Genomic DNA, 13779 nt, shown 5'->3' with positions numbered 1-13779 from the left:
ATGAATGCAGTATATTATCAAAAAATACTGGAGGAACATTTGCATTCATCAGCTAGGAGGCTGCGCATGGGACGTACTTGGACATTACAACATGACAACGATCCAAAACACAAGGCCAAGGCGACCTGTCATTGGCTACAGCAGAATAAAGTGAAGGTTCTGGAGTGGCCATCTCAGTCTCCTGACCTCAATATCATTGAGCTACTCTGGAGAGATCTCAAAACGTGCAGTTCATGCAAGACAGTCCAAGAATTTACAGGAACTGGGCAGCTTTACCATCTGAGAAGATAAAGAGATTCATCCGCAAATACCACAAAAGACTTCAAGCGGTCATTGATGTTAAAGGGGGCAATACACGGTATTAAGAACTAGGGTATGTAAACTTTTGATGAGGGTCATTTGGATAGTTTCTGTTGTGATAATGATTTAAAAGGAGTAAACACGATTGAGAAAAAATGGCTTCAGTCAAACACTAACCATGTTATCATTCATATTCTCTAAAAAATGGCCAAGAAATCATAAATTCTGCCAGGGTATGTAAACTTATGAGCACAACTGTATAATAAAAGTCCACCAGTTTTTGAAGCAAATTTATCCGCAAATACTGTATATGCAATAAGTCCACACTGTGATATTTCTGTGTTTTTTTTTTTTTTTTTTTTTTCTGTATAACCAAAAACTTAACAGTAATGCCCCGTACACACGGCCGGATTTTCCGACGGAAAATGTGCGATCGAAGCGTGTTGTCGAAAATTCCGACTGTGTGTGGGCTCCATCTGACTTTTTCCATCGGATTTTCCGACACACAAAGTTTGAGAGCAGGCTATAAAATTTTCCGACAACAAAATCTGTTGTCGGAATTTCTGATCGTGTGTACACAAATCCGACGCACAAAGTGCCACGCATGCTCAGAATAAATAGAGATGGGCTACTGCCCCATTTATAGTCCCGACGTACGTGTTTTATGTCACCGCGTTCAGAATGATCGGATTTTACTACAACTTTGTGTGACCGTGTGTATGCAAGACAAGTTTGAGCCAACATCCGTCGGAAAAAAATCCTAGGATTTTGTTGTCGGAATGTCAGATCAATGTCCGACCGTGTGTATGGAGCATAAGTGTATGTATGTATGTATGTATGTGTGTGTGTGTGTATATATATATATATATGTGTGTGTATATATATATATATATATATATATATATATATATATATATATATATGTATGTGTATATATATATATATATATATATATATATATATATATATATATATGTGTGTATGTGTGTGTATATATATATATATATATATATATATATATATATATATATATATATATATATATATATATATATATATATATATATATACACACACACACACTGGGGACGGAAAGTATTCAGACCCCCTTAAATTTTTCACTCTTTGTTATATTGCAGCCATTTGCTGAAATCATTTAAATTCATTTTTTTTCCTCATTAATGTACACACAGCACTTGTGTTACATATATTTTTGAAAAAAATCCTTAGTGCCGGTGATTCTGCACAAAGCAAAAGTCATTTGAGCAGCTGACGAGCCGCTGGATTACTGTTACAGGTGGTGGAAGGGGGTTACCGGCCAGGGAAGCAGCTGATTTGACTAATCTGTGTCTGATCGGCTGAATTGGAAGCCGGAGAGATCTGGGGTCTAATAGATCCCTGCAAAAAGAGGCTATGTTATAGCCCATGCTATTACAAGGGATGTTCATTCCTTGTAATAGCAATACAGTTGATTAGAAAAAAAAAGTTCAAGTTGCAGCGTAAAGAAAAAAAAAGTGCCCCTGCGCAAATGCGAACACACATGTAGGTCCACCGTGCATATGTAAACTGATCGCACCATACATGTGAGGTATCACCCAAAATGTCAGTACAATAGTTTTAGTGCAAGACCTCCTGTGTAACTCTAAACTGTTAACTTGTAAAGGCTCTTAAAGTGTTGCCTATGGAGATTTTTAGGTATTGTAATTTGGCGCTGTTGCACAGGCAGATGTAATTTTAACCACTTGCCGACCAGCTGCCGTCTTTACACGGCAGCAGGTCAGCTCTCCTGCGAAAATCGACGTAGCTGTACGGCGGCTCACGCAGGCGCGATAGTGGGCTCGCTGTGGAAGCGTGCCCGTGGGTTGGGCGTACTCTGTCCTCCGGCGACCCGCAATCGCCTAGTACAGAATTGTAAACAAGGCAGATCCCCATTCTGACAGGAGACATGACAGAGATCTACTGTTCCCAGTGATCGGGAACAGTGATCTCTCTCATGTCCCTGCAAGCCCCCCCCCCAGTTAGAACACACCCATTTTTATAGCACTGATCAATGTAATAATGTCACTGGTCCCCAAAGTGTCATTTGGAGTCAGATTTGTCTGCAGCAAAGTCGCAGTCCCACTTAAAATTGCAAATCGCCACCATTACTAGTAAAAAATATAAAAAATAAGTCTCTAACTCTCATAGTTTGTAGATGTGATAAGTTTTGCACAAGCCAATCAATATATATTTTTTTTACCAAAAATATTTATAAGAATATATATCGGCCTGAACTGATGAATAAATTTTTAATTTTTTGGATATGTGTTACAGCAAAAACTACAAAAGAATAGTTTTTTTTCAAAATCGTCTTTCTTTGTTTATAGTGTAAAAAATAAAACCTCAGAGGTGATCTAATACCTTCAAAAGAAAGATTTATTTGTGGGGGGAAAAAAAGTATTTTTTTTGGGTACAGCGTCGCACGACCGCGCAATTGTCAGTTAAAGCGATGCAATGCCGTATTGCAAAAAATGACCTGGTCATTAAGGGGGCAAATCCTTCCGGGGCTGAAGTGGTTAAAGCGTGACATGTTTGATATATATTTACTTGGCATAACATCTTTTATATTCTACCAAACAATTGGGTATTATGTTGTGTTTTTGTGCATAAAAATTTAATTTTTCCCAACACTTTGGGTTTGAAAAACTGCTGTGCAAATATTGTGTGACATAAAAATATGCAATGCCCACCATTTTATTCTCTAGGGCCTCTGCTTAAAAAAAAAAAAAAAATCATGTTTGGGGGTTCTAAGTAATTTTATAGCAAAAACATGATCTTTTTTACATTTAGGAAAGGAATGCCTACATTGGCCCAGACTGGAAGTGGTTAAAATAACAAACATGATGCTTACCTCCCGTTCTAGATTCCTGACCGCTGAGGGGGCACTTTTGCGGGCGTGCGCCCAAGTCAAGATGTGTGCATCAATAGACACGCACAGCACGGCTCAGCCACACACCCCCTGCTCCCTCCGTATTTAGCAAGATCTGTAATTGCTTCTCTCGGACGAGGAATTTATACCATCAGAAACCATGCAAGAGCCCTTTCTACATATCCCCATCTTCCCTCCACACCAGCGTTTTTTACGCTTTGCTGTCGGAGACTAGCACTATTTTTGTAGCACTTTTATTCAAGCTCTTCCATTACGGCACTCTGAGTGTTCACAAAAGTGTTTGTTGCGCTTCTTGCTTTTTTTCCAGCCCCATGGCATCCATGTCACTGGATTCTTGAACGACCTCTACGTAATGACTCCCCTGCCACAACATTGTGAGCCAGAATCCAAATTCCCTCAAACCTTCAACTGGTTAATCTGTTGAAGTATGCCCTTTCTTACCTTCCTCCTTGGGTATCTGGGCCTAATCTTAGGCATAGCCCAAGCCAGAATCTTCCTTCCTTCCAAAAAGATTGCCACCTTAAGAACCCACATGTGGACCCTCAGGTCCAAAAGGCACCCTTCAGTTTGCTTCTGTGTGATAGTTTCTGGCTCAATGTTGGCCTCCTTTGAGGCAGTCTTCATTGCCCAGTTTCACTCCAAGACTCAGCTCAACATCCTCACCTTGTGGCACAAGCAAATCCATTCTCTGGACCATCCTATGTGTCTATGTTGCTTGACAGTTCTCTCCCTGGCATGGTGCAGCTCTAGCCCTGCATTGGAGTGAGGAGAGATATTCCTTCCCATGCCCTGGAAGGTGGTGAGAACAGATACCAGCCTTACTGGTTGTTGAATTTACAACTCCCCTAACTGTCCGGTGCACCTGATGTTCCCCATCAGTATTCTGGAAGTGACTGCCATCAGCTGTATTGCTTAACTGTGCTGGCCTAGCAGGGCTGTGTTTGATTTCTGGACTGGAAGGATAGAACTGCAAATTATTTGTCAGGTAAAACTGTTCAATTATATTTCAACCATGTATTTAGCGGTTTGCTTGGAGCTCTGCTCTAAATGTCTTTTATTTGCAATTTAAATGTGATTTTACATTTAGTGTTCCTTAAGGCATGATATATTATAGATATGTCTATTATTGGAAATCACAATAAAGCTTGTAAAGAGCTTCATGTTGTGTGTGTGTGTGTGTGTGTTTTTTTTTTTCCTACTTACTTTACTTGCTTTTGTGTCCTGATGAGAGACATTGTAAGGACTGTATAGATAAAAATGGTAAACAGTTAAGGTTTTTGTCGTAAGTGGAAATGAGAAAAAGCTCTATAGATGTTGGTGCTTATAGTTTCACCTTCAGGAAGATCTCCCTATGCAATTCTATATCCAATGAATGGTACATACAGTAGTAGCTGTTCTCTTCAGAAAATGTGCTGGCCCCTCATTCTCCCAATGTTGTTTGCAAGACAGGCTGTATGTCACATTTTGTGGCCACTCTGGGCCCTTCAAACTGCACATGTGCACAGCGCTTCCCATCCAATCTTCTGCTTAACTCAGTAGCGGTCCCTCCAGGCTATTCAAACTGCACGTGTGCACAGGGCATGGTCTCTTTCTCTAGATAAGCTCAGCACCTGAGCAGCCACTTTATTGTGAAATTGAGACTGTCCTGCAAATGGCAGGATGGAGAGGAGTAAGGGGGCAGTGTTTTTTTTGAGAGGATCCCCAACAGATGCATCTGTAATGGGAAGCTATTCACCATTCCAGCAGGAGAAGCTTTCTTATGTACTATTCAGTGTATATATAAATGCATAGGGGACAAAGCTAGCAATTGTTTGCCTGTCCCTAGTAGTAGACCCTGTGTTTACTACTTCCCCTAATTGACCAGAGAGAAATTACATTGATCCACTCCTCAGGACACGGGATCCTCCAGCCTATGCAGTAGATGCCCTGATGATTCCTTGGTCTTCATACAAGCTAAGCTATATATTTCCTCCGTTAAAGATTCTTCCTCAACTGCTGCACAAGATAGAGGTGGAAAAGGGCTCCAGTGATTCTCGTCACACTGAATTTGCCCAAAAGAATGTGGTACACAGACATACTCCTGGTTGACAAGCATTGGCCTCTTCCAAACATACCAGCTATATTGGCACTCTGTTTCTTCAGCTAGGTACACATGGGCCAAAAATTGTTTCGGTTCCTCAGTTAACGGCCAACTTTTAGTCCATATATACTGCTCCCTGTTCGACAGAACCAGCTTCTGTCGAATGAGTATGCTGGAAAACCTGATCAGCCAATGGCTGCAAGTGCTGATTGGTATGTTCTGGCAGGGGGGTCAGGCTCATGTCCGAAAGCTCAACAGGGAGATTGCCGCACTGACAAGCCCGCTGGGTTGAACTGAAATAAAATGTCCTGTTGGTTCCCAGGATTAGTCGCTGGCCTTATTGGCATGGTCGTCAAAACCCATGGCCATGAAGGATAGACCCCCCTACTGGGCTGAATGTAACTAACAGACATGATAAAGCAGGATGGACCTCTGTCATGGCACTGCTGTATGATTTATTTGCAAAGGACTAAACCTAGTGGAAATACTTTCTAGGTATTCCAGTTACTACCGGTAAACTCCAAGCAGACATAAAAAAGCAACAGTTATTACAGTTATCTTTTCATTAGAAAAACAGTTGATGTATATTGTTGGCCATTGTACTTAAATTTGTCTTCCGCTCTCTTGTAATCCCCTGTAAGGCAGGACTTAGATGGGGAGAGGAGTTAATCAGGCTCTGAGGTACTATTCATTTTGTTGTAACCATTTGTGTTATATTTGTTTTTATCTGTTTATTACCACAGGCCAAAGAAGAGATGTCTGGCACTTTGGAGGTCATTCAGCTTCTGCAGTGTAGTTCACAGCTCCTTCAAAAATCCCGTGACAACTACTGCAGCAGATTTGCTGAGCAGGAGCGTTTGCGTAGGGAGGGTTCCCCACAGAAAGAGATGGACAAGGTGAGGTTAATGATCAAAATGTTTGTTTTACAGTATCTGTTTAGCAACAATGAACATCCATAATAGGACCAGTTCACAGGTTCCTCACAAAGATAAGGATGTTTATTTTTAGATTAAACCCACTTTCACACCGCTGCGATTTTGTGGGCGCGATTTTGCTGCGATTTCAGGGAATGCCTGTGTAAACTTGTGGTCTATGGACCTCAACTCTCATGAAAGTCAGACCAAAGTAGTACAGGGACTACTTTGAAGTCGGCACGACTTGAAGTCACAGATATATGGATGGTTATCATTGGAAATCAGTCCCAGGACAAGTCGCACAAGTGTGACTGGGGCCTAACAGTGCAAAATAACTGTCACTTTTTAAAAAATATGTATGTATTCAACATGAATATGTTGTGAATTGAGCCTAATATGTTTCAAAAACTTGCATCTTTACAATTTTTATGCAATCACTTAAGCTTTCATACCTGTACAGCCCCTATGGACCAGCACAATTTTTACATTTCTGATATGGGCCTGTTTATTTAGTAGTAACTTTGTCTTTATGTAAAGTGGAGCTTTAGCAACTTGCTGACTGGGCCATAGTCGAATGACAGCTACAGTGCGGTCGGCTAATTCTGGGAGGGTGTACTATGACTTCCTCACAACGATCGGTACAGCGTGTAAGAAGGAGGGAGCCAGTGCAGTGGGGTGGATCTAAAGTTCCTACAGTGCCCATCTGCGCCTCATCTGTGCCCATCCACGCCTCATACATGCTCATCCATGCCACATCATTGCTCATCTGTTCCCCTTTCATGCCCCATCCTTGCTACTACAGTGCTCATCCGTGCCACTACAGTGCTCAGCAGTGCCTCACAAAAGTGTAATGGGTAGTCAGAAAATTTGATGTGTAATTTTATTTCTCTAGAACACCGGATGGTGCACCCTGCATGTTAGGCCTCTGTATGTGGCAAGACTGTGTAAAAGTCTCACACGTGGTATCTCCATATTTAGGAGGAGTAGAACAATGTATTTTGGGGTATCATTTTTGCTATGCATATGCTATGTGTTAGAAATATCTTATAAGTTGCCAACATAAAATATTGCAACAACCGCCATTTTATTCTCTAGGGCAGTGATGGCGAACCTTGGCACCCCAGATGTTTTGGAACTACATTTCCCTTGACGCTCAACCACACTGCAGAGTGCATGAGCATCATGGAAAATGTAGTTCCAAAACATCTATATATATTTGGAGGTTCTAAGAAATTTTCTAGCAAAAAAATACTGATTTTAACAAGTTGCAGAAAAGGACCTGGTCTAGAAGTGGTTAAACTGCCCTCATTTGCAGACCGAAGTTCATCCCTTTTGATCTAAAAGAACCAAATTATACATTGTTTATAGTTCTCCCTCAGCGCTGAGCAATGTTGATAATTTGTCAGCTTTTTTTTTTTTTACAGCTCTGAGCAGAGAACGGCTTTGCACTTGTTACATAGACTCGTGGGAATTGCTAGATTTAGATTGCGAGGGGGGTTGAAACGAGATTGCGATTTTTTTTTTTTTTTTTTTGATTTTTTTTTTTTTTAACCACTTGCCGATCACCCACCGTTGTTATACGTCAGCTGTTTGAAGAGGAGTACTGTTTTTATGGCAGCAGCTAGCTGCCATAACTCCGATTATCCTCTTCTTCAGCGGGCGGTCGGCTTTCAGATAAATTTGGTCTCAGCGGTGGTTTCGCCGCAAGATCATTTTATCGGGGGTGGGAGAGGGCAATCTCCGCCGCTTACTGGAGCATTTGGTAGCTGCTGAGACGATCGGGTCCTTTCCTCACAACAGCCTGGAGCCAAGTGAGGGAAAGATGGCCCCCACTTGGCTCCATAGCATTGGAGGGTGGAAGCAACGTCAAACGTCTCTTCCACTCAATGCTCTTAAAAGGGGAAAATTTATTTTTTATTGCATTTTAGTGTTTTGTGCATTTTTTGTAATAGGAATAAAAGTGACCCATTTTTTTTTTTTAAAGTGTAAAAATAAATAAAATAAGAAAATAAAATTTTAAAGTGCCCCGTCCCGCCAAGCTTGCACGCAGAAGCGAATACATACCTAAGTCGCGCCCGCATATGAAAAGGGTGTTCAAACCACACATGTGAGGTATCTCCGCGATTGTTAGAGCAAGAACAATAATTCTAGCACTAGACCTCCTCTGTAACTCAAAACTGGTAACCTGTTGATTTTTAACTTTTAATTAAGTTTAATTTTTAAACGTTGCCTATGGAGATTTTTAAGGGTCAAAGTTTGTCGCCATTCCATGAGCAGGTGCAATTTTGAAGCGTGACATGTTTGGTATCAATTTACTCGGCGTAACATTATCTTTACAATTTAAAACAAAAATTGGGCTAACTTTTTTCTGTTTGTCTTATTTTTTAATTAAAAAAAGTTTCCTTTTTCCAAAAAAATTGCGCTTGTGAGACTGCTGCGCAAATACGGTGTGACTGTATTGCAACGACCGACATTTTGTTCTCTAGGGTAATTTTATCTTTCACAATATATTAAAACAAAAAAAAATTGGGCTAACTTTACTGTTGTCTTATTTTTTTAGTTCAAAAAAGTGTATTTTTCCCAAAAAATTGTGCTTGTAAGACCGCTGCACAAATACCGTGTGACATAAAGTATTGCAACGACCGCCATTTTATTCTCTAGGATGTCTGAAAAAAATATATATGCTTGGGGGTTCTAAGTAATTTTCCAGCAAAAAAAATTAGTTTAACTTGTAAACCACAGATCTCAAAAAGAGGCTTGGTCCTTAACCGCTTGCTGACCAGCCGCCACAGTTTTTACTGCGGCAGAATGGCACGGCTGGGCGAAACGGCAATGCCTTACGTCGCTTCGCCTTTTGGCCACTAGGGGCGCATGTGCCCAACCCCAATGCGAGTGTCCAGCGAGCTCGATGACCGCCGGGCTCCTGCGACACACAGATCCCGGTTCTTTCAGGGGAGAGAAAACGGATCGTGTGTTCATACTATGTATGAACACCGATGTCTCTCTCCTCCTAGACAGTCCCATAATAATAATAATAATATATAATAATAAAATGCCATAAATCTATTCCCTATTTTGCGCAAACCAAGCAATATACACTTTAGTACGATTTTTAAAAAAAAATTTTTACATTTTTTTTAACCAAAAATATGCAGAAGAATACATATCGGCCTAAACTGAGGAAAAAAAATAGTTTTTTTTTTTTGTTTTTTTTTTATAAAAAATGTGGGATATTTATTATAGCAACAAGTAAAAGATATTTTTTTCAAAATTGTTGCTCTTTTGTTTATAGCGCAAAAAATAAAAAACGCAGAGGCAATCAAATACCACCAAAAGAAAGCTCTATTTGTGGGGAAAAAGGACATCAATTTTGTTTGGGTATAGCATCACGCGACCGCGCAATTGTCAGTTAAAGCGACGTAGTGGCGAATCTCAAAAAATGGCCTGGTCATTGAGCAGCCAAATCTTCGTGGCTGAAGTGGTTAATGTGTAAGTTCACCTTTACAGAAAAATCTGTAAGGTAAACTTACATTGGTCCCCCTCAACCAACTGCGTCAATCTCCCATTCTAAGCCCCGGTATATCCACGTCAGGTTATACCGGGGCTTAGAGATGCCCTCGGCATCCACGCATCTTCTTAATAGCTGTTTTCTTCATTGGATGGGCTATGCAGCTGCTGATTGGTCGGCGCCACCCATGTGACGGCACTGACCAATTAGAATGCTCTAAAACGTCCTTCCTGACGAGGTATTTTCTACAGAGATTTTTCTGTAAAGGTGAACTTACCCTTTAAATTGTTAAAAACTAAACAGTAAAGTTAGCCCAATTTTTTGTATAATGTGAAAGATGTTACGGCGTGAGAATCGTGATCTTTATTCTAAGCAAAAAAATTGTGATTCTTATTTTAGCCAGAATCGTGCAGCTCTAGCTGACATCACATGCAGATGAAAATGTATCCCTTTTTTTTCATTTATTTTCACACGGCACAGGCTCTGCTAGTAGTCTGCTTGCTCAGCGGAGAATCTGTATGTTGATCACTACAGAGCAGGCAGATGGCTGGTCCATGTCTGCTCTGCTCAGGCAGAGCAGACACAGCCCGCTCTCCTCTATGGGCAGTTAGATGTAAACCGACTGCCATCCGATCTTCTAGAGCAGTGGGTCTCAATTCCTGTCCCCAGGACCCACTAACAGGCCAGGTTTTCAAGATAACTGAAATACATCACAGGTGATTTCATTTGCTGCTCAGTGATTACAGTATTCTAGTCTGCATCTCCCCAAGGTAATACTTCAAATCTGGCCTGTTAGTGGGTCCTGAGGGCAGGAGTTGAGAACCACTGCTCTAGACGGAAGGAGAACAAAGCCCCATCCACCTGTTTTTATTGGATCGGATTGGATGTCAGCAGGTGTAAACAGACGCATGTCCGTTTTACACCACTCCCCCCTCCCCCCTCCAGAGCTGAGAATGGGGGGTCTGATTGGGTCCACCTGTCAGTTATTACTCAGGATTTATATAGCGCCAACCGTTTCTACAGCGCTATACAGCATGGGGACAAGACAGTACAGTTACAATACAAATCAATACAGGAGGAATCAGAGGGCTCTGCTTGTTAGAGCTTACAATCTAGAATGGAGGGTCAAGTGGAACAAAAGGTAATAGCTGTGGGCGATGAGGTGATGGATAAAATGCAAATACAGTTGTTAGGTGTGTGTAGGATAGGCTTTTCTGAAGAGAAATGTTTTCAGGGATCGTCTAAAAGCTAATAGAGTAGGAGATAATCGGACAGACTGGGTAAGGCGTTCCATAGGATTGGAGAGGCTCTGGAGAAGTCCTGGAGGTGAGCATGGGAGGAAGTGATGAGGGAGCTAGAGAGCAGGAGGTCTTGAGAGGAACAAATAGGTTGGTATTTAGAGACTAGGCTAGTGATATAGCTGGGGGCTAAGTTGTGGATGGCTTTGTAAGAAGTTGTTAGTATTTTTAATTTAATTTGTTGCGTAAGCGGAAGCCAATGGAGGGATTGGCAGAGAGGAGTAGCAGACACAGAGCGATTGGTAAGGTGGATGAGTCTGGCAGCAGCATTCTTGGTGGATTGAAGGGGGGATAGACTATGAAGAGGTAAGCCAATGAGAACGGAGTTACAGTAGTCGAGGCGGGAGTGAAATTAAGAGCTTTGTTGTGTCATTGGTGAGAAAGGGGCGTATTTTGGAGATGTTGCGGAGGTTTAGGCGGTAAGTTTTGGACAGTGATTAGACATGGGGCTTAACCACCTCCCGCCCGCCATATGCAGAATGACGGCCGGGAAGTGGTTCTGTTATCCTGACTGGGTATCTTATGATGTCCAGCAAGATAACATGCCAGCGTGCGCCCGTGGCGATCGCGAGTGCGGCATGTCAGTCTGACACCCCGCATCTCCGATCGTAAAAAGAAGCCTCTTTTAGAGGCTTCTTACCATGTGATCAGCTGTGACCAATCACAGCGTTAACCAGGAAGTGCCGGTAAACGAATAAGCTATCAATCAGTGCCCTGCATTCCCCCAATAAGAAAGCCTTTGAGTGCCCACCACAGTGCCAATCAGAGCCCACCACAGTGCCAATCAGTGCCCAGCAGTAATGCCTGTCAGTAACACATCAGTACCTCATCAGTGCTGACCATCAGTACCACCTATCGGTGCCCATCACACCCGCCTATCAGTGCCGTCCATCAGTGCCGCCTATTGGTGCCCATCAATTCTACATATCCGTGCCTCCTCATCAGTGCCACCTTATCAGTGTCACCTCATTAGTGCCTGTCAGTGAAAGGGAAAACAACATTTTATGACAAACTAAGAAAAACTTTTTTTTTTTCAAAAATTTGTCTTTTTTAGTTTGTTTATCAAAAAATAAAAACCTCAGAGGTGATCAAATACCACCAAAAGAAAGCTCTATTTGTGGGGAGAAAATGATAAAAATTTTGTTTGGGTACAGTGTTACATGACCACGCAATTGTCATTCAAAGTCTGACAGGGCTGAAAGCTGAAAATTGTCCTGGGCAGGAAGGGACGAAAGTGCCTGGTATTGAAGTGGTTAAAGAAGAGTTCAAAGTCCAGGACTACACCTAGGACCTTGACAAGTGGGGATGGGCTTATAGTTGTGCCATCAATTTTGACAGCGTTCGGGGAAGGGAAAGGGAAAAATGATAAGATCGGTTTTGGATAGATTGAATTTGAGGAAGTGGTGTGACATCCAGACTGGTATATTTGTTATTAAATTAGTAGTACGTGAGGAGACGGAGAATGAGCTGAGGGGTAGAGAAATAGATTTGGGTATCGTTAGTGTAGAGATGGTATTGAAGCCATGGGAGGCTATCAGCTGACCAAGGGAGGAGGTATAGATTGATAATAGGAAAGGTCCAAGAACAGAACCTTGGGGGACCCCAACAAAGAAAGGTAGAGGAGAAGAGGAAGTAGAATCGTAAGTAACGCTAAAGGTGCGGTTGGATAAGTAGGAGGAGAACCAGCAGAGAAGTACAGTCATGGAGTTTTTTGAGGAGGACCGTATCGAAGTCAACAGAGAGGTCCAAGATTAGTGTCCGTTGGTTTTGGCTGTTAGAAGATCGATTGTTAGTTTTAATAGCGCAGTTTCTGTAGGGAATCAAGATGGCTATTATCAGCAAGGTGGTCGTTCAGTCGGTTATAGACCAGAAGTTCAAGGAGTTTGGATATAAAGGTTAGCAAGGAGATGGGGCGTAGGTTGTTAAGTATGGATGGGTCAGGTGAAGGCTTTTTAAGTATGGGGCTGACAGGTGCATGTTTTAAGGAGTTGGAGAAGATGCCAGAAGAGAGAAAGATTGAAGATGCGAGTTAGAGAGTGTAGACTAGAGCCAGGGAGTGGACGTAGCATTTGCGAGGTAACAGGATCCAGAGGGCAGGTGGTAAGATGGACATTAGCAAATAGTTTAGTAAACTCTTCTATAATGGTGGGGTTGAAAGAGGGAAGTAATAATTGTACCTGTGGGCATGAGGTGTAGAGCGTGGAGGGTACCTGAACAGTAGAAATCTCCTTGCGCATTGTATCAATCTTCTGTTTTGAAGTTATTGGCGATCTCCTGGGCAGTGAGTGAGTTAGTGGGTGGAGGACGAAGTAGAGAGTTGAAGGTGGAGAAGAGTTGAAGGGGACAGGATGATAACTTATTAATGAGAGTGGTGAAAATAGGTCTGCTTGACAGTGAGGAGGCTGGAATTGTGTTTTTGGAGGTCAGATTTATATTGGTTGAAGACTTTCTGAGACTTAGTCTTACGCCACAGGCGCTCCTGAGCAAGACTATGTTTTTTCAGACTTCTAGTATCATCTGTTTGCCAAGGTTGAAGGGGTTGGGCCTGATTCTGTGTGTAGTGAGGGGGCCAGTGAGTCCAGTAAGGCTAGTAGTGAAGCGTTGTAGACAGAAGTGGCTAGGTTTGGTGCAGGATAGGGGTGAGATTTTGTCATAGAGGTCGTCGGTAGAGAGAAGAGAAGGGTTGAGATGGTTTCTGCAGGTAACTTTTAAGCAGTTGGAGGGAGAGTAGGTGAAGGAGAGAGTGAAAC

The 13779-nt window shown here is 42.0% G+C and overlaps 1 protein-coding gene across 18 annotated transcripts in view; it reads left to right on the top strand.

The window, feature by feature from the left end:
• FCHO1 (FCH and mu domain containing endocytic adaptor 1) overlaps positions 1 to 13779 on the top strand; it is a 253496-nt gene that overhangs the window by 114905 nt on the left and 124812 nt on the right. For all 18 annotated transcript variants that reach the window (XM_073593488.1, XM_073593480.1, XM_073593471.1 and 15 more), the window contains one exon: positions 6053 to 6205. In XM_073593488.1, the coding sequence (XP_073449589.1) occupies positions 6053 to 6205 (153 nt within the window). The remainder of the gene's footprint in view (positions 1 to 6052; positions 6206 to 13779) is intronic.

This window comes from Aquarana catesbeiana, linkage group LG01 (assembly GCF_042186555.1).
Source record: "Aquarana catesbeiana isolate 2022-GZ linkage group LG01, ASM4218655v1, whole genome shotgun sequence".
Classification (NCBI taxonomy): domain Eukaryota; kingdom Metazoa; phylum Chordata; class Amphibia; order Anura; family Ranidae; genus Aquarana; species Aquarana catesbeiana.
Note: the sequence above shows the minus strand (reverse complement) of the source record. Positions and strands in the feature narration are given on the sequence as shown.